Source organism: Balaenoptera borealis (assembly GCF_965194805.1).
Source record: "Balaenoptera borealis genome assembly, chromosome: 14".
NCBI lineage: Eukaryota > Metazoa > Chordata > Mammalia > Artiodactyla > Balaenopteridae > Balaenoptera > Balaenoptera borealis.
Genome location: NC_138875.1, coordinates 62,597,527 through 62,624,557, shown reverse-complemented (window position 1 = coordinate 62,624,557; position 27,031 = coordinate 62,597,527). Strand labels below are relative to the sequence as shown.

The window sequence follows — 27,031 nt, the reverse complement described above, 5'->3', positions numbered from 1 at the left end:
ACTAATATAACTTCCATTTAGTCATCGAATGCATTGGGTAGCTCTTCAGAAAGCTTGAATATCTGGGTGTCTAAAAGCCTCCACCGCTGCATGAGAGGATTAACACACGGAAAACGCTTGTGGTCTGAGACTAGGAGGTGCTTCTATATAGGGGGGGAAGTCTTTATTTCACATTTTCTTTGGGAAAGATGGTAGAAACAGCACAGTCCTACTAAGTTTCCTCCCAGGAAAGGCAGGACCTTCTTTTTTCTGCTCCCTGGAGAAGGGAAGGGCTCAAGTGATGTCTTTGGGCTCAGGACTGGCTCAGTGACAACTGTGGAGGCTAAAATAATGCTGACTTAGTAATCATTTGAAAGGCACATTAATCAAGGGGCACAGATGCTTTAAGGAGAATGAGGCTGATGCTTCTGCCCACTCAGGCAAGGAGACCAGGCAGCCACGCTGGCCGCGGGAGGCCACAGGGGCAGCAGAGCTGGGCGTGGGTGACAGGCAGTGGGCGATGAGCTGGGCCATGTGGGCACAGGTTGCCCAGCCCCAAGCGGGTGTGACGGGGGCAGGGCTGGCCACGTACAGCTGGATCTTGGGGCCGAAATTCCCAGCTGGGAACTGGTTTGCCCACAGAGATGGTCACACCCACACGACAGTAATACGGCCAAGCCCAGGAGATGTCCACCCAGCTAAGTATATTCCATGCAAAACATTGTCCTTAGCTGAGGTAATGTCCTTTCTGCATTTGGGTGAAAAAAGGTTTCTGTAATAAAATGATTCTGATGGGAGATGGCAGGTTTTGTTTTGCTTTTCCCTCTCACTTGGCCACATAAATGCTTGACAAATCTATGTAGGTCACCAAAAAAAAATTTTTTTTTTGGAGCTGTCGTTGGCGTCTGGAATCCAGAAGTCTGGGAACCATGGAAAGGGCTTGTCCCCGGGGCCCTGTCATGAGTCTTTCCTTAACCGGATGGGAAGAATCGGAGGGGTCCAGGGAGGGCACGTTGCATCCTTGCCTGATGAGAAGAGAAAAACAAGCCGGTGAGAATCCCCAGAACTCACTGAGCTGTTCCAGGAACTGAACAGGGAACGCTCACTCTCTCCCAAAACGCCCTTTTGGGTGGAAAAACACCCATTGGAAAACACTACTGTTACACAAATATTCCAAAAATTGTATTAATCAGAAAAAAATCCTACGGTCTTTAGGAAGAAAGAGCTTCTGCCTTTTCTGCGGTTTGAGCGGCTGCATGTCCTTTGCTTTTCTAAACTGTGGCCAGAGGCCTGTCCACTGAGTGTTTGGTGCGGAGGGGGCGTTATGCTCAGAAAAGAAAAGAAGCTGGTGTTTTTTTTACCAGTCCTTAATGAACTAAAATTATAAAATCAAAACCAAATGTTCTTCAAGCTTTATGTTCAGTTTATGAGTCTTGCTAATCTAGTCAATGGCCTGATAACGTCAGCAAGTCCGAAGACAGTTCTGTAATCAATGCTCAGCTTGTGTATAAGTTTGACAGATTAAATTCCCCCAAACAACAGCATTTCTAAACTTGACCAAGTTACGGTAGATAATTCAAGCTGTAATTATGAATGTAATATCTGCTTCTTTCAAACACTTCCACAGGGCACGTTTATAATCCTCGAGGGCAGATTCCCCCTGCACACATCCGTGTTCGTATCCACCTGATGCATCAGACTTCCAATCCCAGCAAATCAGGTGCCCTGACCCCATCAAACAGGCTAACAGCAGTCGAAGCAGACATAACACAGCACGTGACTCGAAATCTTGCTGCCACAACTGGACACAAGCCAATGTCTACTCAATTGTGGGTAATTTCTCCTCTACACCTTTCAGTGTTTTCAAACGTCTTGCAGTTAACATATTACTTTTATATTTAAAATGTCTTTGGAAAGTAAAGTTTTCGTGGTGGGCTGACAGCAAAAGCAGCTGTAGAGAGTTAAAATATCAGTGGATGGGCGGGAAGGGAGGCTGCAGGTGCTGGGGGCTCCACTGTTCACTGGAAGTTAGTCATAGACTTGAACTTCCAAACTCTTTCTTTGGAAACTTGTGAAGACAGATGTTTAAGAACTTGATTAATAAAGATCTACTTTCTGTCCCAGATTTGAGGATGATTCCAAAGAAAACATGTTATGTTCCCTGCCTCTTGTCCAGAGATGTAAATGCTTTCCATTCGGCTGTGTGCTCGCTCCTTGAAAACGCACAGCCCAGAGGTCAGAATGTAAGTAACCAGCGAAGCAACAGAAACATTGATTTATCCCAGTAATCCCTAATCAATGTTCCCTGTCCTGAGGTTTCCTTCAGAATTGGTTTATCTTTCATTTGTTACAGGAAAGCTTTCCTCATTTATGAGCTCTTCACCAATTATCCTACCAGATAAAAATACTTTCAGATGTCCTAATTCTTAGTACTTTGTTGTCCTTTGTGACTTAATTTAAAACTCTGTCTTGGAAGAATTCTTAACTTTTTCAGAGCCCCAGATGATGTGAATGGAACAATATTATCGGTGAGGTCAGTGCATGTTTTTAAACAGTTTAACATGAGAAATAAATGTAAAAGCCTCCAGATTTTGTCTTCCCTACTCAGCTTCCCCTGGAATCCTGCTGAACGATTTCTTTCCTAACCCAGCCTTACCTGGTTAGGGTCTACTGTTTTGACCATCACGTGAAGAGGAAACCTATTTTGACACTAAATGGAGCCCAGGGTGCGAAGTCTCATCTCGGCAGAGGGCAGCTCGCGCCATCTGCTGGGGACATTAATAGTCCTTCCATCCGGTCATGAAGTAATTGGCTGCAATCTAGTTAGTTCACGACCTGATTGCCTTTACTACTTCTGACTGACAATTTTTTTTTTTTCTGACCGACAATTATTTGCCTTGAGATCCTCTGTCTTTTAGATTATGTTTCAGAGAAAAGCAAAGAATAGTTGACCCTAGAGATAAAAATAATTTAAACCAGAACATGCAGTTATCCCAGCCATTATCTGCTCTTACCCTAAAGGATGCTCTAAGAAGGGCTAAGATAATAGGTGTAGTTTGAAAATAGCAGATTTCTTTAGGCTGATCACAGTGGGGGTTGTGTGTGTGTGTGCACATGTTCCCACCAGAATGATGTCCCTCCCTCCCTTTCCTCCTTCCTCCCTTTCTTTTTTTTCAGCTTTCTGTCTCTCAGTTCTTTCCCTTTTTCCTTCCTTTAATCCTTCCACTCTTATTCCTCCTTCTCCTCCTTTCTTTTCCTTCTCCTCCCCCTCCTCCTCCTCTCTCCGTCTGTCTTTCCCTCTCCTTTTCGAACTAACAAAAACCATTTCTGGAGAATCTGCTGCATGTCCAGAAGAAAGAGCATGAGTGAAACAGCTCTACGAATATCCTTCTGTTGGCAAACTCCCCACCTCCAGTCGTGGCAGAGGATGGTGATGTGCTCTGAGGAAAGACATCTGCCAAGGAACTCAGGGCTCTTGTGGTTCTTGAGTGCTGGGCTGGGAACACCCTGTCACTAGCCTCTCTGGCGGGGCCTCTGCAGCCTAGAGGGACAGCAAGGGTGCGGTCTGGGACCTGGCCTTTGGGGTTCAAAACTTGGCCCTGGTCTCGTTGCCAATATCGGTTGTTTCTCTGACCACTATCCAGCCTGCAGAGGTGCTGAGTCCCTGACCTCTCCACTGCCCTGGGAGCACCCCCGTGTGGCGGTGTGGACACTGGCCTTCGCGACCTGGCCTTCCCTGTGGATGCGGGGTCCACTGCTTTCTCTGCTTGGTTCCAACTGGTTGCTCTTCCAAACTCCATCCAGCTGCTCCAACTGTGGGTACTTTAATCCTTGCTCTCCTCTGCTTGTGACGGCAGTGTTTCTACATCGATGGCTCCGGCTAGTTCTACCTGCAGGGATTTAAGAAAATTGCTGTGTCTAATATGAACTGGAAACGCAATGAACCAATCCTAGAAGCTCTGGGTCTACTTCTGGATTGTTTTGTTTCTCTTTATAAAAGTATAATCTACCAAGTTGAACAAATTATAGATAGCTTAAGAGAGAAAAAGTTTCCCTGAATCTCGAAAACGTTAAAGAACCAATAATATCCTGAGCAAAAGTCATGAAAGAATCATAATCATTTTTCATCAGGGACTGACAGAATATCCCATAGTTACTAATCTGCTTTATCCTCTCTTATACATGCAACAGTGTTAGAATGACACTACAAATAATATTGCTACCAATAATGCTTACTGAAAACAAGAATTTGTCTCTGCATTTGTGTTCTCCATTCTTCCGCCATTAAAAAAAAAAGCTGTACATCTATCTTGTCAGAGCGTATAGCTATTACATACCACTCTCTCTTTTAACCCTAACTTGGTCTTAGTTCAAATGACACTGTGACTTTGATGTTCACCTCTGGTCTTTACAGCAATGTCTCTCCATAGTCATTCTGATGGTCTGAAGATTGTTTTCTGGGAGAAATCATGGGAACTGAATTCTCTGAATTCCTGCATGTTGATAACAGTGGTCTATGACCTTTATACTTGAAATTCACTTTTGCTACATATAAAGTCCATGGCTCACATTTTTCCTTACAAAATCTTAAGTACATGTACTTTGTTCTCTTGTGGCATAAAGCACACTGTCAGAGTTTGATGATCACCTAAATCCTATTCTCTCATAAGTCACTTGCTGTTTTTGCCTGGATGCCCAAAGATATTTTCTTTTCGTTTTTATTGAAAACCCAATAATTTTACTAGAATATGTCTGGGTGATGAACATTCTGAATTCATAGTCTCAGGTATGTAGTGTTTGCCTTTGATATGTTTCAAGTATGCCTAGTTTTTATTTCAGGAACGTTTCCTTGAATTGCAGGTTTTAGAACTGTTCTCTCACGTTGCTTTTATCTTCTGGGACTCCTGTTATCTGTTGGTTGCTCCTGGCTGTCCTCAATATTTGTCAGCCTCTCTTACACTCATTTGTCTTTCTTCATTTTTTTAAAATTTATAAAGATTTTCTCCTTTTCACTTTCCATTTCTCTTAAGGTGTTGTTAAGTTCCTTTCATTCCTTTAGTTTAATCTTTATTTCTTAATTTTTTTCTTTTATTTCTAATTTCTCCTGATTCTGATTTACATTGTCTCTCATTCTCTGAATGTCTTTAGTTTGTTCTGAAATAGTAGGTGACAGTTTTGGTCTGTTTTGTGGGTATGTTTCTGTGGCATGCTTTCATCGTCTTCAGGAATGTTATTCTACTTGTTGTTCTCTTTTTTCTGATGATAACTTTGCTGAGTTTTGACCTCACTTCTTCCCTAATGCTCATTCCTGAATTTACTTCTGAACATCCAAAAGGAGCAGCGTTCAGAGAGCTTTCGCAACACCTTCTGTTGCTGTCATCGGCGGGCTAACGTGTGAGAGCTTGCCTTCTGCAATTCCCTCTTTCCCAGTTTTATCTGCACTTCTTTCCTCCATGTCTCTCGTCCATGTCCTGCAAATTCTCATCCCACCCTGGGAGTCCCCCTCCATGTGGGGTCTTGTTCCAGAAGAATTGCTCCAGCCCCTCAGGCCCATCCGTGGGCCCCTTGCCGCTGGACGAAGAAAAATCCTTCCTGTTTTCAGCTGCTCTCCTCTCCATGCTTCCTGCAGAACCTGATGCAATTTGGGGTTCCCTGTCATCAGGTCCATCAGATTCTTTACTGTTCCTGTTTCTACCTGCATCTACACTGATGTCACCCGGTCTTGCAGCGATCTGTGGTTCATCCTCACTCCCCTGACATTTGGGGGGTTTGTGGGAATAACTCGTCAGATCGTTTTGCCTTAAGCATCGTCTATGGGTTTTGGATCTGGTACCTACTCACCCAGTTCACAGCACCTAATGGATAAATGGCCCTTTAACCTTCAACACATCTGCAAAGTCTCTTTTGCCATGTAAGGAAACCTGTTCACAGGTCGGGAGATGTGGAATGGACATCTTTGGGGGCCATTATTCTGCCAAACACTGTGCCATACACCCATCTCCTTGCTTCAGCATTAGCAACATTTTGCCAATAGCAGTTATTCTCCTATTTCCCTACTGTAAAATTTTTTTCTGGAGTATTAAAGAAAATTCCAGAAATCATATAATTTACCTGTAAGTATTTTAGTATGATTCTCTAATCTTAAAAAAATACAGGGGAATTCCCTGGCGGTCCAGTGGTTAGGACTCCAGGCTTCCACTGCAGGGAGCATGGGTTTGATCCCTGGTCGGGGAATTAAGATCCCACATGCCACGTGGGGCGGCCAAACAAAACAAAAAACCCAAAACCAACCAACCAAACAAACAAAAAACCCCAAGAGCATTATCATAGCAAAATTACCAATAATTCTTTAGTATCACCTAACATTCATTCCATGTCCAAGTTTCCCAATCTTTTAAAAAGTGTTTTCGGGTTTTTTTTTGAAGTTAGTTTGTCCCAGTCATGACCCAACCCAGGCCAGGAACTGCATTTGGCTGCCTTGTTTCCCGTCTGATTTACAACAACAGATCCTCCTCCTGCCCTCCTCCCTTTTGTCGTGATGCTACTTGTTGAATAAAGAAATTGGGTCATTTGGTCTGTAGACTCCCCACATTCTGGGTTCGGCTGACCGCTTCCTGCTGGTGTAACATAACATGTTCCTTTGGTCCCTGTATTTCCTTAAGCTTGTAGTTCTAGGCTTAACCGGATTTCATTTTTTTTTTCCTTTTCTTTTCCGGTTAGTCAGAATACTTTGGAGGTGATGCTTACCTCCTGTTGCATCATATCACTGTTCATACAGAGTCCAGTTGTGCCGGTTTTGGTGATGTTAAAATTGTTTATCTGGGCATATGTGAAAATATTCCAATATTTTAATTAATAATAATAATTGCCACTTACTGCTTACTTACATATACCAGGCATTTTGCTAATTGTTCTCTATGCGACTTCTTATATTACATCTCAGTACATTCACTGTACTCATAGATTTGAAAAACGGACCGGACTTGGTTGTTTGGAAGACTCTGAACCACTGCTCTGAGCTTCAGTTTGTTTTTTTGACATAGTGATTCTTGCTTGATTTACGGGGTTATTCTGAGGATTATTTGAAGTAATGATATGAAAGCATATTGAAAAGTAGAACACGCCCTGCTATAGTGTTATAAAAAAAATTAAAAAAAGAAAATCCAAAATAAACAGTTACTGTGATGTCTGTCTCACTTACTCCGCACCCGTTTCTTTAAGGCGCTGAGCAGAAGAGGATGAAAGCGGCCCGATGCCCGCGCGCAGCAGCCGGAGAGTCGGTAACGCAGGTGTGCGGCCGCACAGCCAACCTCCGCGGGAGCCCAGGGAAGGGCCCAGAGGCGGCCCAGCGCCGCGCGCCACGCCGTGCGGCCCCTGCCCAGCGCCCCCAGCGTCTCCAGCCACAGGTAACCCCGCCCAGCGCCCCGTGTACGTCCCCTCCCCGCGCCCCGCCCCTCCGCCCTGCGCGCCCCGCCCCCCTCCCCTGCACCCCCTACGCCCCGCCCCCCGCGCCCCAACGGCGCTCGGGCCCCGCCCCGCGCGCCCCTCGCCTGCAGCTCGCTGGGTCCGTAGCCGAGCAAGCGTCGCGCCGCCGGCAGCTCCGGGACCTCGGGCGCACTGAGGCAGGTGCGGGAACGCACGGGGCGAGCCCTGCGGACCCGCGGTGGGAGCCCGCGGCCCGAGGCCGGCGCGGGGCTGGGCCTCCGGGACCGGAGCAGGCGGCTGCGCAGGCAGGTGGGGGCCAGGCAGCCGGGCCCCGTGTCACCTCCGCGCTGCGGCGTCTGTGCTTCCGTTCGTTGCTGTTCCTGGCCCTGCGAGCTGCAGCCCCCTTGCCCTTTTAGGAACGCAGGTTTACCTCTTGAGAAAATGGTATACTGGAAATTATTTATTTGCTGGAAAATTACCATTACCTAAGGCCCATGTATTAAATCGTAGGGGCTGCTCCCTTCCTAGTTTGCTGCTGTAGATTTTTAAAAACCCGTCTTATTTAAAAATGTAACTTAAGATGGAAAATTTAACATGCAAACAGCCACTGATGACATTGTGGTAATAATGAATTTAACATTAATGAACAAGTATTAAACATGTTGTAATGCTAATTTTTTGGGGGAGGGAGGTTAACTATTCAGTGATAGCTTTTAAGTTAAAAATCAGTCAATGGATGAAATATTTTGCTCCCAGTGATGGACTGCAGCTACTATTGTTGTGTGTTGGGCCATACAGAACAATGTTGTATACGTGTTTTATGTGTAAGTATTTATACTACAACTTAAAAGAACTGTTCTTGGCCAGTAACTAATGTCGGTCGTTAGGTCGTTAGCTGTGTGGTTCTCGGTGTCTTTCACTTTCAGCGTGGCTCAGGCTCCTTGTGTGCAGGAGGCAGCAGCCACTGTGCCCTCTAGGAGTTGATGCTTTTTCCGCTTTAACGATAGTTAATATTCATTATTATTATTCATTATTATTATTATTCTGCCACAAAGCACGCAGTTTGTGTTTTATTTCAGGTAGAGGCGCTCTGATTTTGGGGAGCACAAGCCAACCTTCATACCGGTCTCTGTCTTTAAAAGGTGAGAAAATGACCCAGTGATATTCCCCTGAATCCAAGCTACCAACAATTTTTCTTCTTTTTTAAAATATAAAAGTAGTGAATTTAAATCTAAAAGGAAGCCCTTGTTATAGGACATTGTTAACTTATAGGGTCTTCTGTATGCATGTGTTTGTCTTCTTTTTTAAAAAAATTGTGGCAAAACCTACATAACATAAATTTTACTGTTTTTAAGTGCACAGTTCAGTGGCATTAAGTACATTCACATTGTTCTGCAACCATCACCACCATCCATTTTCAGAGCTCTTTCCTCTTTCCAAATGAAAACTCAACATCCATTAAATAATAACTGTCCATTCCCCCAACCCCAGGCCTTGGCACTCACCGTCCCACTTCTGTCTGTATGGAATTGACTTCTGTAGGGTCCTCATATATAAATTATTTGTTTATTTTTGGCTGCATTGGGTCTTTGTTGCTGCGCACAGGCTTTCTCTAATTGCGTTGAGCTGGGGCTACTCTTCGCTGGGGCAGGCGAGCTTCTTATTGAGGTGGCTTCTCTTGTTGCGGAGCCTGGGCTCTAGGCACGCGGGCTTCAGTAGTTGTGGCACGTGAGCTCAGTAGTTGTGCCTCGTGGGCTCTAGAGCCCAGGCTCAGTAGTTGTGGCACATGGGCTTAGTTGCTCTGCGGCATGTGGGATCTTCCCGGACTAGGGCTCAAACCCGTGTCCCATGCATTGGCAGGCGGATTCTTAAGCACTGAGCCACCAGGGAAGTCCAAGGGCCCTCATATAAGTGAGATCGTACAGTATTTGTTGTTGTGTGTCTGGGTTATTTCACTCAGCATACTGTCCTCAGGGTTCATCCATGTTGTGGCCTGTGTCAGAATTTCTTTCCTTTTTCAAGGGTTGAATAATATTCCATTGTAATTAGATGTTCATGCAACATTTTGTATATTCATGATTCATCCATCAGTGGACACTTGGGTTGCTTCCACCTTTTGGCTATTGTGAATCGTATTGCAGTGAAATTAGTGTACAAATATCTGAGTCTGTTCTTCCAATACGTTTGGGTATGTACCCAGAAGTGGGATTGCTGGATCATATAGTTCTATTTGTAATTTGGGGGGGAACCACCGTACTGTTTTCCACAGTGGCTGCACCATTTTACATTCCCACCAATAGTTCACAAGGATTCCAATTGCTCCACGTCCTCGTCAGCACTTGTTATTTTCTGTTTGTTCTGTTTTGTTTTTGATAATAACCATCCTGTCCCTTTTTTATTTGTTTTGTTTTGAGTGACTTGCGTGAGGTCACACACTGGGAAATAACACACTGGGGTGTGGGCTTCGCTGACTCTTGGGATCACCCGGGCCCCAGACATTAGGGGAGACCCCAGGAGCTCCAGGCGCTTCTGTGTCCTTCCCTTTTAGAAGAAAGTGTTTTCTCCAAAGAGGCTGGGGAAGACTGTCATCACTTCCCTCCAACCAGAGAGCTGCCCGGGCTCTTCCTCTGTTTGAGTCCCACACCGCGGCTGGTGAGAGGACGGTTCTGGGCGCACGTTTGCCAGCCTTTACGTTCCCACCTGGCTCCCACTCAGAGGAGCAGGAAGAGCCTCTGTCCTTTTCCCTCTTGTGTCTCTGATGAGGGTAGACTGTTGTGCATTTAAAGAGAGATGATGGACCAAAACAGCCACGCTGTGTGTTTGTAATTCTAAAATGCCCGGGAAAATAAATAAAACTAAACGTAAGCCATTAAGTCCACACACATTTATTGAGCACCTACTGTTTGCAGGCACCAAGTGGGCATGAGAGGGGGGACATGAAGATAAATGGGCTGGGTTCCTGTGCAGGGAGCGGAGAGCCTAGTGCAGTAGGAAGTATTGTTGATGTCGTGGCCAGTGCACACAGACACATGTACAGAAAAACGGAGCTCAAAGCTTTACTCTGCCTTTCCTCCACAGTGTGCCCTACAGGCTTGTCTTTTCTGTTTTGTTTTATTCTATTTTATTTTTAAAAATTTGGGTCAGAAACCACCAAACTGATTTTATAAAGCAGTGATGAGTCTCTTCTAGCTTTTTGAAAAATTCTGGGATAATAGTGTTATCAAACCAAACTTGGGTCTAATCTACTGACACCAGATTGTGGTGAAGGAAAATGCGGTATTTATTGGAAAGGCGCCAATACAAGGAGGACAAGTGGCTCGTGCTCTAAAACCCCAAACTCCCCGAAGGTTTTTCAGAGAAAAGTTTTTATAGGCAAAACTTGGGGGGAGGGTGCAGGGTGTGTGGCTTTGTTCTGTTTGGTTGGTGGTGAGGTAGCAGGGCGGGGCTCCAGGAATCTTGTGCTCAGCCTGAAGTTGCCATCCTCCACCTGGTGGGAGCCTTAGTTCTGCAGAAGAGCTCAAAGTCATTATTACTTGTATCTCTTGAGGGGGAACCAGGACCCTGCCCCAAGGCTGCACTATTGTTTCTTGACTGTTACTTCCTTGTCTCTGCATTCCTTCCCTTTCCTGATTAGTAACTGTTTGAATCTGCCCTTTGGGACTTGGGAAAGGTCAAGGAGGTTGGGTGAAGCCTATTTTCTACAAACGAGAAGCGGGGCACACAGAAAGGCCTTGTACCAGAGTGGGCCCCATAGGGTCCTGCTCCATTTCAGTAGATGTTACTGAGCTGTTTTTTTACTGTTGTCGCCTGTGTTGTCAGGAATAAGAAGTGTGTGTGGAGTAGAAATCAAAATACCAAGATTCAGCCCTGTAGGGGTCAGCAGGGCCTCTTACATGTAGACAAGCCAGGAGGGGTCCTAGACCTGTGAGTCTGCCCCTTCATCCGAGGCCAGACTGAGCTGTGTCGGGAGCCTGAATGGCTTTCCTGCTGGGTTAAATTTGATGAGCTTAATAAAACTGACAAATTGAACTTGGGGAATGAAAACAATAACATTTGATTAATTTTGCCTTTTGAGCCCAAACCTTCTAACGCAGAGGAAAGCTTCTAATATGGACAGAATTATTCATCATTAATCCCAAGAAGGCAACACACAGAATATAGTCTTTGTCATAACCTCCCACTTCCTCCTCTTACAGGCTGGTGATACAGATGGATAAACACATCTTTTCCGTGTGTTTATTGATCAGGCGGGAGGGGACGGTGGCATCTGGGCCCGGGAGGGACCAGATCCCCTGTCGCTTAGTCTAGGAAAGGACACGTTTTCTCTCCATTCGCCTGTGAGAGCCTGGACGTGGAAGGGACAGTAGCATTTGGTGGTTCAAGCTGTGGCTGTGTTACCGGAAGGGGAACCCCTTCCAGGGCCCAAGAGTGGGGTCTTTAACACTCAGAAATGAATTGTCCGAGGAGACACATGTACTGATGAAGCAGAAAACTTTACTTTAGTGGGAAGAGGCACCCAGGTGGAGAGCAGCAGGGTAAGGGAACCCAGGAGACCTGCTCTGCCACATGCTTGTAGTCTCAGGGTTTATGGTAATGGGTTTAGCTCCCTAGGTCATCTATGGCCAGTCATTTTGCTTGTGCCTGTATTTGGTCCGATTCCTGGCAGTGCAGGCATCTCAGTCAAGATGGATTCCAGCGTGAGGTTTCTGAGAGGTTGGCAGGACATATTGTAGGCTGGCGTCTCCTGCCTTCTTTTGGGCTCTCCCTAATTCTTCTGGCTGTCGGTAGCTTGTCTGTCAGTCTGTGTTCCTTATCAGGACCTCTTGTTTTAAGATAAATCATGCAAGCGGTCATTATCCTCCCTGGGCAGGGCGGGCAGTTTCAGTCAGTGGTTCCCTAACAGCTGTGGGGATCTTAAGTCACTGGTTTTTATTATGGTTGAGATAAAACATAAGGTTTACTTTTAGTGAGGCAAGGGTCTGGGGGCTTCAGGTGTGAAGCGTTAGAAGCACCACATAGTGAATGAATGGAGAAGCAGGGTCCCCCTGGCAGCCATGGCTCCCAGACCCTCCGGTCACTGGCCCTCCTTCCCCTGACCTGCTGGGTTCCACTGACCGAGCCTGTGGAAATCCCTCAGAGTGTGAGCTTGACTCTAATCTTGTCCTGAGAAGCCTGCCTCATAGGGATGAGATAAAATTCATATTTTATGGCAAGACGAGAAAACCTTAGATACAAAATTTTTCTCTGCCCATTTGGGCCTCCTCCCCCCCTTTAGTGTGTGCTGTGCACCTGCACTGACCAGCCCTCCTTACTTAGAGAGGGCCTTACTTCTTCATCTCATCAAGGGTCACAGCTCCTTACGGGGTGACCTTCCTTCTTCAACTTGTAAGGGACCGTGACGGCCCACCACCCACACTGCTCGTACGTGCAGGTCTGGATTGTGTAAACTGTCAGTGATACATTTGATGTGTGACCCTTTGTCTCAGAAACAAAAGACCATCTCCCAGGTTGGCTTGAATAAAATTTTCCATTTTTTTCTTAGATCGACTGTTGGTTAATTTTACTGTCAACAATAGAAAGACTTACTTTAAAAAAAAACAAAAAACACTTTTGTGAACATTTCTGTCAATCTCCGCGGGTGCAGTGGGGGCAGGTGCTGTGACCCCGCGAGGCCCAGGGAGGGTCGGGGACTTGCTGAGGTCCCCCAGCAGAGCTGCGGTCGATTCTCACAGATCTGACGGAGGATGCAACACCGGAAGAAGAGCCCGGGCTGCTCCGTCTTGCTCTTTCCTGCCCCGCCGGCCACAGGGTAGTGACTGGTTGCCCATGGTTGCAGGTTCCCTCGAGCTGGGCCAGGAAGTGAGCAGCAGCCAGGTCCCTGAGGCCGGCCGCAGGCTGGGAGCGAGCAGAGGGCCGTAGGAAGCAGCTGTGGTGGAAGTGACGTCTGGGCCCCTAGCGTGGGGCTCAGAGCTGCGCCTGGCCTGGTTCCCCTGCTGCGTCAGCCCTGAACACTGCCTTCACTTCAGAAGGTCAAGGGGGTGGGCTGTGGCCATGACGTTGCAGACAGCATTGGGAACACGACTTTGATGGATGGTACGGTGAGTTCTGGAAAGAGGAAGAAAAGCAGTTTCCAAGCTTTGAGCAAAAGGAATTCTGTTTGAAAGATTTGGTGTCAGAAGCTGTCAAATATGGTTTTTACTCTGATGGTGAGTTCTATTTTTTTAATGATCACATTATACCAGGTTCACGTGGTATTGGGGTTTTCTCCAGAAAATGTGTCTCAACAGCCTCTGGCTGGCCTGCTGCCCCCCTTCTTTCCTTTCTTCCCCTTCCCTCCCTCCTTCCTTCTAAGTCCTCTGGTTTGTTTGTTTAGGGCAGAAAGAACACAGAAGCCTGAGGAAGGGCCAGGGCTCGTGCCCTCTGACCCGTTTGCCTGGGCCCTTATCTAAGCTGACAGCCGTGGGGCATAGGGCGGGCTGGGAGGGGTCCCCGTGCCCACAGTGCAAACCCACGGTGTCTCTGCTTGTCCTCGTGCTCTTGTGTCCTCCCCCCGGGGCGTGACCTCCCTGTGCTCCGAGGTCTCTGTCACCATGCCGTGGGGAACAAGGTTCTCTGACGGAGCAGTGGGCGTGGAGGAGCCATTTAACTTGTCCTTAGGGTTTTCTCGTCGGGAAACTGGGACCCACAGAGCAAAGGCTAATGACAGAAGGCTCCAGACCAGCCCCAGGGCTGGGGCTCCCTCCCTCCCATCCTCGTGGGCGGGGACATTAGGGTCTAGCAAGTTTCAGCTGCTGTTTTGGCCTTGGCTTTCAGGATTTTAGGAGATTCTAGGACTTTGAAAGAAAATGGGACAGTGAGAGCAAGTGGTGTTGGTACATTTGAATGAGTCCAGGCTGAGGAGGCTGATGGTGTTGAGAGGGTTCATTACTCCTTCGAGTCCCTTCGCTTTTCCCTCTTTTATCAGCGAGCAGAGAGTCCGTGCCCCGAGTCACACTGATGGTTGTCCACGTCTGAGGTGTGACCTTGATGAGTGCATGGCAGCAAAAAGGACTTGCTCCTCCTCCTCGTGCCATCCGAGGAAGCGCTGGCCACGTGGGCAGGAGTTCGCATGGGGTGACCACACGTCACGAGGCGGCGCTACCACCCTCAGAGCCACTCTGCACTCTCCTTAGAGAAAACGGGTGGGGAGGACAGTCCAGGTCAGAGGGGAAGGGCCGGCTCCCATCACCGACGGCCCAGACCTGTGGGTAAAGCTGTCGTGTGTCGTGCGTCTTCTGTGATCCCAGGTCACATGCGTGGCTGCCTGTGACCTCTGTGTCCCAAGGGACGTGTTTAAAATCTAGCCTTTGAGTCCTGCTCCCTTTCCCATCAGGTACTTACTGTAAACAATGCGGCTCGCGGGCAGACACGGGACGGGACGGGAGGTGGGAAGCACCTGCCCGTCATTTCCTCGTTTCTAAAAAGCCGCCTGTGGAGGTGAGTCCTGAGCAGTGCAGCCCCACAGCCGTCAGCATGATTTCAGTCTTCGCAAGCAGGCTTCCTCATTGATCAGTTGCTGGTATTTTCAATGCTGGGTTGTGTTTTAAGCTTTTGTTTAATGGCTCAACATACACGTTTGCCCCTGTTTGTTTTTAGGTGAGGTTTTGCTGTTTTTCCGCGTCTTAGGGGTTGCGTGTTATAAACCCCACTGTGGAGTAGGCTGGGCTTTTACAGGTGGAGGTGCGAACATTCTGGAAGCCGGACTTTGCGGCGATTGTTTTAAGCCCTAAAAGAATGAGTGTCCTTGTCCCTTTGGTTGTCAACCATATGAAGGTTCCTAGATCCATCGTAGAAAATCACCTCCCTGGAAAGGACTCTCTGTATTTATTGGCTCAGTTAGGATCCATGGTGGGTGTCTCCACAGCTCCCCCTGCCTTCTGGAGCTTCTCCCGAGTCTGAGCTCTCTGTGGCCTCCAGGTCACCACCTGTTGTAGGATCCTGGTCTTGAGCACTAGTGGAGGAACCTGAAGTGGAAGGCCACCTCTCAAAACCCACCTCAGGCCACCCTTTCATCAGCATTCTCGTCAGGTGTGTCAAAAATGGATGCAAAGTTCATCTACGATTCAGATGAACCCGTGAACATTTGAAAGGTTCCCGAAGAGAGACAACCGCACGTAAATGTCTTATAAAGGAAGGCCATCTAGTGTTTAAGGCTGATGTGCATGAGGTGAAAACTCATGTTTGTGGGAATGTGTGTAACCCAACGCAGTGTTCATGGCTGTGGCTGCATCAGACCCCAACCCTGAGCCAGCGAGGAAGCACCTTGTCTGTGAATGTCTACTTCTTTTGTGGAAGAGCCATGTAGAAAAGTGGAGAATTCACACCAAAGGCAACACGTTACATGGGGCTATGGCCTGTTGATTTTTGAGGAGGTGGGTGGGGCATCCTTTTGGGAGTCAAGTGGCACCTGCTTGCTAATTGTTGACTTTTCCTGTTATGTCTCGCACCTTAAACATCCTTCCCTAGACTCCCTCCATCTCATGATTTCTAAAGTAGTAATAAAACTTGGTCATCTTGGTGAGAAGATCATTCTAGTAGCGCTATCCTGTCACGTGGAGGTGTAGAGACCGCCTAGGAAGCCACTGTTTGCCTTATCTGTAAGTCATGGGGTGGGTCGTCCTTGTGAAAGTACAGGACAGTCCTGTTTATCTGGGAAGGTGATAGGGTTCTGGAACTTGCTAGTTCTTAATGGAGGGCTAGTGACAGTGGCTTGTTAAGGGACACACATCACCCGGTCCTCTTCCTTTCCCTGCAGGTACTCGGCTAAGACACCAGCACCAGCTGCACCTGGCCAGGAGTCTAGTTTCCTTGTGGGAAGTCTCGTGGATTTGACTTGGCTGCTGCACCCCCAGGCAGGGACATGGCTGCAGGGGACATGGCCTCGACCCGGCTGGGGGCCGGGAGGCAGCACCTCCGTCCACTGAAGAGGAGGGGCTTGGTGCTGCTGAGACTCACGGCCATCGTCTTTGCTGTGCTTCTCTTTTGTGAATTTCTAATCTATTACCTAGTGATCTTCCGGTGCAGTTGGCCTGCAGTGAAAACTCCTGCGGATGCCGGTGGACTCGGGACCCCTGAGCCTGTGCTCAGGGCCATGTTCTTGGCTGACACCCACCTGCTCGGGGCTGTGAGAGGCCACTGGCTGGACAAATTACGGAGGTAAGGGCTGGTCAAATTATGGAGGGTTTTCTGCGGGTCCGTAGGCTGGAGGCTTGTCAGCCTCTCCCCACGGGTTGGGCCTCACGGCTTTAGGGACGCGTTCGTTATTTTCTCCTCAAAGAAGGACGTTTGAGGCATTTGGCTTTTCCTTTAACTTACTATTTACTGAGTGTCTGTTACATACAAGGACCCAGGATTGTGAGTCGGGTGTGGGTCTGAGTCCTGTAGCTCTGGACTAGTTATCAGGCCTCTGAGCTCCTTTTTCTCCCCGTCTGCAAGTGGGTTCATACGGGAAACCTCACGGGCCATGTGGACGAGGTCCGCGGAGGGGTCTCCCTCTCCCCCTCACCTCTCTGGTGTGAAATTTTGAGCCCTTGGGTTTGCCCCTCTGGGAGATTGGAGGAGGAGCAGATTTGTGGTTGTTCCCCTGGGGACAGCTTAGACCTGCTTGGCTTAGTTTGTTTTCTCATTGGAAGGCTTTTAAAAATGTTATTTAAAATAAAAAATTTTTTTAAATTAATTATTTATTTATTTTTGGTTGTGCTCGGTCTTAGTTGTGGCAGACGGGCTCCTTAGTTGCGGCTTGTGGGCTCCTTAGTTGTGGCTCACCGGCTCCTTAGTTGTGGCTTACGGGCTCCTTAGTTGTGGCATGCGAACTCTTAGTTGCGGCATGCATGTGGGATCTAGTTCCCTGACCAGGGATCGAACCCACGTCCCCTGCATTGGGAGGTGGATTCTTAACCATTGTGCCACCAGGGAAGTTCCTAAAAATGTTATTTTTAACTGTGGTAAAATGCAAATAATGTAAAACTTACCATCTTAACCATTTTTAAGTGCACAGCTTGGTGGCATTAAGCACATTCACAGCACTGTCCAGCTGTCACCCCATTCATGCCCAGAACCTCATCATCTTCCCCAGCTGAGACTCTGTGCCCACTGAACACTGACTTCCCCTCCCCTCCCCCAGCCCCTGGTTCCCCACCATCTACTTCTGTCTCCAGCAACTTGACTGCTCTGTGTCCCTCAGTAAGTGGGTCCCACATTGTTTGTCCTTTTGTGTCTGACTTGATTCACTGAGTGGAACGTCCTCCAGGTCCACCCGTGTGGTGGCAGGTAGCAGGATAGCCTTCCTTTTTGAGGCTGTGTTTTACTCTGCTGTCTAGATGGACCACATTCTGTTTATCTGTCATCTGTTCCTGGACACTGGGTTGCTTCCACCCTTTGGCCTTTGTGCTTGATGCCATGCACATGCGATTGATGGGGGTGCTTCCTGCCCTGGTGGCCCTGTCCCTGGCACCTTTTTGTCACCGTGGCTTCATTTGTGCCTCCCTGGACAGGCTTTTACTCCTGTGGGCGGGAATGTCCTCCAGTTCTTGGGATGTCCCCAGGGTGGGTGAAGGAGGCGGGATGGACGGCGGGGCTGCTGTACCTTCTTCCTCAGAGTTTTAAACCCCAGGAGGCATGAGCTAGACCAGGGCTAGGGCGAGGCCCAGGTTCTCTGTTTGGGCCTCACCTAGGGAGCCTTGTTTATGAGCAGTCCCGTGAGCAGCCTGCCCTGTCCTCCTGCTGTTGCTACTACACGCTTTCCTCGCCAGGGTGAATAACAGTAAATCAGGGCAAACCGAGATGTGTATTTGTGAGGCGTCCTGGGTGAAGCGGTGGCCACGCAGAGAGGTTTCTTGGCCTCAGTCTCCCCTGACGGACAGTCACCGTCCCCTCTATTGTGCACCGGACGTAACGCCTGCTTTGGGAGGGGAGAGGAGCTGGGATCGCAGGAGAGTGGTGGAGTCGGAGTTGGCCAGGGAGCTGGAGGCGGGGCAGGCACTGCCAATTTGAAGTCCCACCTGTGTGGGTGCCGTGCCCGCTCGCTTCATCCCGTGACTATCCGTGAAAGCAGGTTTCACTGTCTCGTTGACCACAGAGAAACCAGGAATCAAAGACAGTAGGCAGCGTTGGCGAGGCGACCGCGGGTTACTGGGGGGGGCGCCGTGTTGGGCTGTGGCCTGTTGGGCTGCAGACCCGAGCTCTGAGCGGTCGTCTTCCTCCGGGGTGGTTGCTGGTACGTCTGGAGTCGACAGGACTTAGTTCTGATGCTGGGCTGTGTCTCTCGTCTCCCCCAAGAAGCCCTGTGCTGCATCTCCTCCGTGTGTCCGTCGGCATTGGCATCTTTGGAAGCCACATCCAGGCCTCCCAGGCCCGTGGGCTCTGGTGAAGGAGGGACAGCTTCACGTGCAGGGTGGGGCTGGTCTGAGGGTCCCACCCAGGGAGGCAGTCCTTGCGGTGGTGGGAGGGGCAGCCTGACAGTTCCCTGGTGCCTTTGCCCTCTCCGTGAAGCAGGTGGGGACCCTGGCTCTTCCAAGCAAGGGGGGCCATGGAAGAAGGAGCGGGGACGTTTTAGTTCACATTTTAAATGGCCCATCAGACCATCTGCTGGATGTAGCTCCGCTGGACAAGCGGATTGACCCTTCCTTTCCTCTTGGCCTCCAGGGAGTGGCAGATGGAGCGAGCCTTCCAGACGGCGCTGTGGCTGCTGCAGCCCGAAGTCGTCTTCATCCTGGGAGACATCTTTGACGAAGGGAAGTGGAGCTCCTCCCAGGTGGGACCCTGCGACCCTGGCGCCCTGGTCCTGTGCTGAGGTCCAGCACAGGAAGCCCAGGGGGTCGTGGAGCCCTGGCCGTGGGTCGGAGGTTCCAGCATGAACAGTGTGTGGCCTGTCCTGATGTCTTTGGACTCTGTGTCAATGACAGTCCTGAGTTAGGTCGGCTCATCTTAGGTTTGTCTGTGTAGGAGACACCTGGGTTAGCCAGACGCTTCCCACGAAGCTCTCGGAAGGGGAAAAGTAAGCAAGAGGGAAGCGTTTCAGTTGTCCCCGGAGTTACAGAGTACATGCTGAAACGTAGCTTGACTTTAGGCTCTTAAAATATAATGGCTACATCATGAGATTGTGCTATGTACAGGTTACTTGCTTTCCTCTCATTTTCCTTCCTCTGAGGAAGGTGGGGGGAGCTGGGCCCTGGTGGGAGGTTCCTTAGCCCTCGGGCCCGAGACCAGGTGATGTGAACCTTTCCACAAACCAGAGAGAAAGGCCCTTCTCACCTTGGCTGTCAGAATGCTTTGCCTACTACATTCCTGGGATTAATGGGAAAAAAAAAAAAAAGCTGTTCTTGCTGCTTTGTTAAAAATGTTCTGTCACTAATGGTTTTGGAAGGTTTTTTTTTTTTTTGGCTGCGCCGTGCAGCATGTGGGATCTCAGTTCCCCAACCAGAGATCGAACCCGCGCCCCCTGCATTGGGAGTGCAGTCTTAACCAACTGGACCACCAGGGAAGTCCCCTGGAAGATATTTTTAAAAATTCATTGAAATTTCCCAGGACGGTCCTAAGCTGTACAAAGAAAGTCTTGGTCCAGGTATGATAGAAACCCAGTATTCATAGGGTTGCAGTGTTTGTTGTGATCTAGTGCAGAACTAATTATGAAATAATGGAAATGCTGTATGTAAAAAGCAACTAGTTATAAAATGAGGTTGGATATAGATGTTGGTTTTGCAAATCAAGGGGAACATTTTATCTTTTTCTAATTTTATGTTATTCTAACCTTAAGTATTATTTGTTAAAGTCTTTGTAAATGTATTGAAGGAATCTCTATCCAGCTTATTTCCCTAGGTTGGGCCAAATTTAAAACTTTTAGGATAAAGTTGACTACTATTCAACTGGGTATCGTCCAGCCTGGAGTGTTTGTCCAGTTTATGTTTTTAGGCTTAATAAAAATAAGAACTAAACAAGCATCATTCTCAAGCTTTAACAGTTAAAGTCAGAAAAGTCTTGAGAGATTTGTTGGACTTTGTCTTTCCCCCACGTCTCATTGGGCCCTAACCCCCCGTCCAGCCTCAGGGAGTGTGACCCCACGGGAGCTGCTGGTCCTCATCCTGGGGGGACACACAGTGTACTTGACGTTTCTGCAGAGCCCGTTCTTAGGACATGCCCAGATCTGCGGGCATCCTCACTCAGCCTGGGGTCCGTGCGTGGCCGTCAGGTGACCTTGAAGTAGTGGGTGTATGAAGCAGGTGGTTTGGGGAGAACACCATTTCATTAAAATTTGGCATCAAATTAAATAGTTAAAGTATTAAGTTAGTTTTGGGAAAAGAATGTTAAAAATTCCGCACGTTGGCTTTATGAACGTCTGATCTGGGTGGGAGTGACCTCCTCACCCTCAAAACAGGGCAGGGAAGGCTCCCGGGCCACAGCGGTGGTGCTTCTCCCCGCAGGCCTGGGCGGACGACGTGGGGCGCTTCTGGAAGATCTTCCGACACCCGCCCCATATGCAGTTGAGGGCCGTGGCTGGCAACCATGACATCGGCTTCCATTACCAGTGAGTGGTCACAGGAGGCCCTTGTGCACGGCTGTGCCTTCCTGCCTGCCCAGCCTGTGGGGCCTTACCTGTGCGGTCAGGTGGCGGGGCTCCACGCGGGCGGGACTGCTGTCCTGCACATCATACGCCTGCCCCACGGCTGATCTGTATGTGCCCTGGAGTGATTCTAACTTGAAACTTACATTTCATGGCCCGTTTTCTTCGGGAATCAGAAAACAAGATGATTTGGGCTTTACTAGCTAATGTTCACACAGTGCTTCTGACATTCCAGCCTGTTAGAAGCACTGTACTTCTGTACATTTAATCTCTTATTTTACCTATTATTTTTTATTACTTTACCCACTGTACCAGTGAGGAAGCTGGGGCCCTGGGGACGAAGCCGCTAGCCCCAGGCTCCAGGCCCTGGGCTGGTCAGTGGTGGGGCAGTGGGGGTGGCACCTTGCCCACCTGGGGCCCCTGGGAGCTCAGAACGAAGGGTGCTGGTCGGGCCCTCAGGTCCCGGAAGTTACTTTCTGTGTTCATGATACTTCTTAAGACGTTTTAAAATGGCTCGTTCTGAAAACTGTTTCTTTTTACAATTGAACGTAGGATGAACACATACAAAATAAAACGATTTGAGAAAGTTTTCAACCCTGAAAGGCTGTTTTCTTGGAAAGGAATTAAGTGAGTATTATCTGTGAATTCTTATGAAGACTCCTAGAACTTGAATTTCCTTAAGAAAGTTTAAACACGATGGTCATGTCCCAGATCATTGGATTAATCGGCTTCTTATCTCTAAATTCTTTAAATGTCAGGCACCTTCTTCGTGCCCGGTGGACGTGCATGTGGGAAAGGAAGGCACATGTAGTGGGCGTCTCTGATGGTGCACTAGAGGGAAGGGGGCCCAGGGAACCACAGCTGGCCTTGTTGTCAATCCCAGTTTGGGCTCCTCTGGCCCAGCTAGCTCTGCAGCACCCCTACCCCCCGCCGGGTTTTAGGCTCTGCTCTGTCGTCTTATTTCACGTCATCTCCAAAGGGAGCCAGGGTGTGTGGGTGGGTCTTTGTCTCCCCATTTTACAGCCGAGGTCCAGGCACATGAGGTCAGACGCTCAGCGTGGCGGTCACCTGGGACCTCTCACACGTTCGGGGTGGAAAAGCCTTTACCGTGTCTTGGACTCGCCCAGAGATGCTGTTTTGTCCTCTTAGCATCGTCTGCACCTGCAGACACAGCACAGCCGGGCTGAGACTTAACAGCTGTGCTGGGGTTTCTTCCCTGTGGGTGTGTAGCTTCTGTGTCCCAGGGACACAGTCGCCAGCGGACTGCACAGGTGGCCCATGGCTGATCTCCTGCCCTTGCCTCAGTTTCGTGATGGTTAACAGCGTCGCACTGGAAGGGGACGGCTGTGACATCTGCTCTGGAGCAGAGGCTGAGCTCCTGGAAATCTCTCACCGGCTGAACTGCTCCCGGGAGGTAGGACCCCACACCCTCCCACCCCCAGGGCATGGCCTCCCCGCCTTCCCTCCCCACCGTCCACCGTCCAGTGAAGGCGGGGGTGTGAGTTAAGGGCCTGACCTCTGACCAGCAGGAGCATCGCCCCCAAGAGTGTGGAGACGGGCAGCGGCTGCCGGCCTCGGCCCCCATCCTCCTGCAGGTGAGGGGGTCCCCGCCCGTGTTTGGAGGAAGCGTCCAGGGTCTTATGGTCCCCTGACTCCTCTCTGACCCTGGGCAGCACTTCCCTCTTTACCGGAGAAATGACGCCAACTGCTCCGGGGAGGACGCGGCACCCCCCGACGAGAAGTACACCCCCTTCAAGGAGCGCTATGATGCGCTCTCCCAGGAGGCCTCGAGGAAGGTTTGCTGCCTCCGGGACGCAGGGATGTGGGGACACAGGGACGCGGGGTGGGACAGGCAGTGCCTGCACAGCTGTTTCATCCTCCCCCCCCACCCCCTCCCCAGGAAACCCACTTCTGTTCCCTAAGATCTAGTTAATAATGTTCTCAGCTATTCTTTATTCAGTTTTCCCATCACCACGTATTTGGGAAGGTGAATGACACTTAGAGTTAAGTTTTTAGGGACTTAATTAGAATGTGCTTTCTTTTTTTTTTTTTTTTTTTTTTTTAAAGATATGTGAGGTACATCCTTAACTTTTTTTTTTTAATTTTATTTATTTATTTATTTATTTATGGCTGTGTTGGGTCTTCATTTCTGCGCGAGGGCTCTCTATAGCTGTGGCAAGTGGGGGCCACTCCTCATCGCGGTGCGCGGGCCTCTCACTGTTGCGGCCTCTCTTGTTGCGGAGCACAGGCTCCAGACGCGCAGGCTCAGCAATTGTGGCTCAAGGGCCCAGTTGCTCCGCGGCACGTGGGATCCTCCCAGACCAGGGCCCGAACCCGTGTGCCCCGCATTGGCAGGCAGATTCTCAACCACTGCGCCACCAGGGAAGCCCCCTAGAATGTGCTTTCTTAAGTGTGTGTGTCTGTATGTGTACATTCACACGAATATTTATATACTATGTGGTGTATGTAATATGCAAAGCAAAATATAAGTACATTTATGAAGTAGATTTATAAAAATATTTATAAAGAGAAAATATAATTAAAAATATGAAATCTGGGTTGAGAAGAATAGATTCTCCCTAAGAGCCTGAGCTCAACTTTTGGTGGAGTCTAAACAGCCCAAAGGATTTTCAGGGCCGAGGGAAGCCTGCGAGGGCTTCGTGGTAGCCACGGGGCGGTGGCCGCGGGGTGGTGTCTGTGGCGGTGGCCCTGGGCCCCGGCTGCACTCTCCCTACCTCCGCTGTCACTGCAGCTGCTGTGGTGGCTCCGGCCGCGCCTGGTCCTCAGTGGCCACACGCACAGCGCCTGCGAGGTCCTGCACGGGGCCGGCGTCCTGGAGGTCAGCGTGCCATCTTTCAGTTGGAGGAACAGAAACAACCCCAGTTTCATCATGGTACGTGAACCTTTATTTTCGTCTCAAAGCTTTCATACGTATTTAAATCAACACAGTGATCAACTACTGAATTGCTGCAATCTGTGAAAATACACAGAAGCTGTAAACACCACCCCCCAGGCACACCAGCAGGAACATCTCTCAGGGGACAGTTGCGGCTGCGGGGGGACACCTCAAGGCGTCTCATCCTGTGTCCCTGCAGTGCCCTTGGGTACCAGCTCTGCCTGTTCCGTTTTCTAAGGAAGCAGGGTCATCTTGTGTTATTTTCCAAACATGCCCATTTGTTCTGACATAAAAATGCTACAGCTCTTGCACGTTTATTAAAGATGTTAATTAGTGACGACCTGAAGCTTCAGCTCCTTTCTTTGACCCATGAGTCCAGCATCCAGGTCACAGTGCTTTCATGTCAGGGGCTTTTACTTCATAACAAGATGGGGGAAAACCTCCTGTTTTCAAATTCAAAGTAAATGAACGTTCCCCACTGTCATTCCACATAGCAAAAACATCTACCAAAAAAAAAAAAAAAGAAAAAAAAAGCCCACTGAGATGCCCCCAGCACACGTATTTCTGGTAATAGTTGCTTATTTCAGCATCAAGTGGCATGAAAAATAGCCGTGTCCTGCTTGTTCCTGGATTACCACTGATGCTAAGTCTCCAGGCCTCTCTGAACCCCTCTGCCATGTGCCCCCCTGGGTTTTAGAGGAACCCCCCGTGCCAGGGGCTAGATTCAGTGGAGGTCAGCTCCAGGTCGTGTGCACTCAGCACACTGGGACCCAGTGCTTGGGGGCGGGGGGGTGGGGCTAAAGGCTGTGCCCTTGGTCTCAGGTGCCTCAAGCCCAGCGGCTGCCTTTCCTCGGTTGGGTCTGCGGGTTGGCGCTGTTACGGCAGCTAACGGTCTCGCTTACTCTCCAGGGCAGCGTCACGCCCACAGAGTACGCCCTTGCCAAGTGCTACCTGCCCTGCGAGGACACGGTTCTGACCACGTACTGCACGGCGGCCGGGGGCCTCGTGCTCCTCACGTTAGTCCACGCTGGGCTTGTAGCCTCACCTTTTCATTTCGGTTGGAACATGCTCAGAAAATTTAAGACCACGTGAGTAGCAGGAGACGTTCTGCACTTAGTAGTAAGTCCCGAAGCCAACGAAACTGAACTTTGGGCAGTGCTTACGGAGGGCGAGACCAAAGTGGGCCATGGGCACAGCTCATAGGATCTGGGTTGCTGGTGCAGAGTCCTGCAGAATCAATAGTTGATTGTGCTGTTCTCACGCTGCAAAAATGGGACTTGTCTCTACAGCAGGTCTGTCTTCTCGTTTTATCAAATATATGTGTAATCAAAGATTGTATATGTACAGTGTGTAAAAGCTATGAATGTCATCACTTGCATGCACTAGACAGCCTTCCTTCCCCAAGACGGAGGGTTAGCTGTTCACAAATGCTGGGTTTGCTTCTGTCCTCCTATGAGTAGTTCTCAAGTTCTTATATTTTATAAAGCTGTATACTTAAAATAAAATACAGATGCTACAAGCAGGAATACATTGTTCTCAAGACTTCTGTATTTCTGTGCTAAATTAATGGAATCAGATTTTTATTAATTTATTTTTTTTTGGCCGCGCCACGCGGCATGCAGGATCTTAGTTCCCTGACCAGGGATCAAACCCGTGCCCCCTGCAGTGGAAGCACAGAGTCTTGACCACTGTACTGCCAGGGAAGTCCCCGGAATCAGATTTTTAGATGAGTGTAATGTTCTCTCCAGCAGACCAAGTTGTTAAATTTGAATTGAATGCCTGTCAGTGATCAAAAGAAACTTGAAAAATGGACAAGGAAGAGGCTTTTGGTATTTGAAAATAAATATGCCGTGGTAATTTTAAACCGGATAAAATGTATTCTTTTTGTGTTTTTTTCCATAAGAGTCTGGCTCTTCAATCAGACTTTTAAATAGGAAGTTTAGTTACAGCGGAATTGTTGAATAATAATGCATGTAAAAATATACAACTTCATTTTTTTTGGGTGTATGTGTGGGGCTGTAGCTCTTCAGATTTTCATGTTTTACTTTGAAAATGCAATGGAAACTGAAAATCATTTCCACTTCATATGTCTCAGTTCAACTGAGAGTTTTATGAAATAATCAAGGATGACAGGAACAGGAATTCGATGATAATGAAATAAAAAAAATGTGATGGTGCATTGTCTGTAAAGTTGTCATCCTTTATTTCATGGAAGAGCAGTATTTAAATGTGGATGAGTTTACAAAGGATTATAAGATGCTGCTTTAAAGAGTAAACTTAAAAATATTAAAGACTAAAAGACGAAACGGAAGTTAATGCAGTAACGCAGGCTAGGCTGCCCCATCTCTGCATTTGTGTCGTTGAAATATAACCTTGGGACAATTTAAAAGATTGTCTTTGACCTGAGAAAACCGCCCTCAAGGCCATGGATAGACAGAGAACGGCTTTCGAGGTCTTGAGCTGGATGTAACTCATGAGGCTGCATTTGCAAGTCTTTCAAGGTTGAGAAATAGCCATGTATTTTGACTTTGTATTTCAAATAAAGGTTTTGTAATGTTTCTTCTTCAAAAGGCAAATCACGTTCTATCCTTTGATTCTCCAAGGCCAGACACAAGCCTGGAACCCTTGTCTTTTTCTCGCTCTTTGTTTACGATGAGACCTGTGGTCAAGTAAGTGGTTCAAAAACTTTGACTAAGGGAATGGGTGACCTTGGAAAAGTCTTTAAATTGCCAGATAATTGAGAAACGTGTTTTCTGGAGAGAAAAAATCCTTGGTTCCCTGAAAGAAGCTTGTGATGTGGGTGTGGCATTTTGTGAGATGTGGATGATTAATGTGTATCATTTATATTTATATAAATTTATATATATATATATATATATATATATTTATCAAGGAGTATTCTTAAAAAGTACCAACCTGATAAAATACCCTAAACTCTCTATACACCATTCACTCCCTTTCTCAGAGCAAGCGGTAGTATGATGACAGCTGTTCAGCACAACAGAAACACGTTTCTTTTACAGGGACAGCCATAGTCAAGGCACGGAGATCTACAGGGATTTTCCTTGAGTAGTTATACAAAATAATATTACATTTTGTGGTCTGTACAGTGTAATAAACCAGCAATAAAACAA

The 27,031-nt window shown here is 48.4% G+C and overlaps 2 protein-coding genes and 1 long non-coding RNA gene across 33 annotated transcripts in view; 1 reads left to right on the top strand and 2 right to left on the bottom strand.

Moving 5' to 3' along the window:
* Window positions 1–151: 151 nt before the first annotated feature.
* Window positions 152–7,319, bottom strand: LOC309611057. Of its 2 annotated transcripts, none has more exons than XR_014234305.1 (3): window positions 7,181–7,319; window positions 3,649–3,869; window positions 152–1,004 (listed from the first exon to the last, which is right to left on the bottom strand). It is a non-coding gene; the product is annotated as an uncharacterized lncRNA (long non-coding RNA). The 2 variants fall into 2 exon arrangements; XR_014234306.1 differs by having other exon boundaries at window positions 3,697–3,869.
* MPPE1 (metallophosphoesterase 1) lies at window positions 7,232–26,769 on the top strand (the record flags this gene model as incomplete). 30 transcript variants are annotated; one of them, XM_082354822.1, is made up of 13 exons in its annotated part: window positions 7,491–7,713; window positions 8,488–8,546; window positions 15,308–15,471; window positions 15,910–16,040; window positions 16,199–16,599; window positions 19,087–19,195; window positions 20,862–20,965; window positions 21,554–21,628; window positions 22,232–22,415; window positions 22,528–22,596; window positions 22,675–22,797; window positions 23,754–23,894; window positions 24,807–26,769. In XM_082354822.1, the coding sequence occupies 9 exons, from the start codon at window positions 16,304–16,306 to the stop codon at window positions 24,987–24,989; spliced, it is 1,284 nt and encodes a 427-aa protein (XP_082210948.1). In that variant the 3' UTR covers window positions 24,990–26,769. The 30 variants fall into 30 exon arrangements, with proteins under 30 accessions (XP_082210963.1, XP_082210957.1, XP_082210946.1 ...); XM_082354849.1 differs by having other exon boundaries at window positions 8,484–8,546; XM_082354845.1 differs by having other exon boundaries at window positions 7,491–7,848; window positions 8,484–8,546.
* The window catches only part of GNAL (G protein subunit alpha L), a gene marked incomplete at its 3' end in the record, with an annotated part of 92,648 nt that continues 89,383 nt past the window's right edge, over window positions 23,767–27,031 (bottom strand). Inside the window, exon 12 of the mRNA XM_082354856.1 lies at window positions 23,767–23,853. Coding sequence (XP_082210982.1) covers window positions 23,842–23,853 — 12 coding nt within the window. The remainder of the gene's footprint in view (window positions 23,854–27,031) is intronic.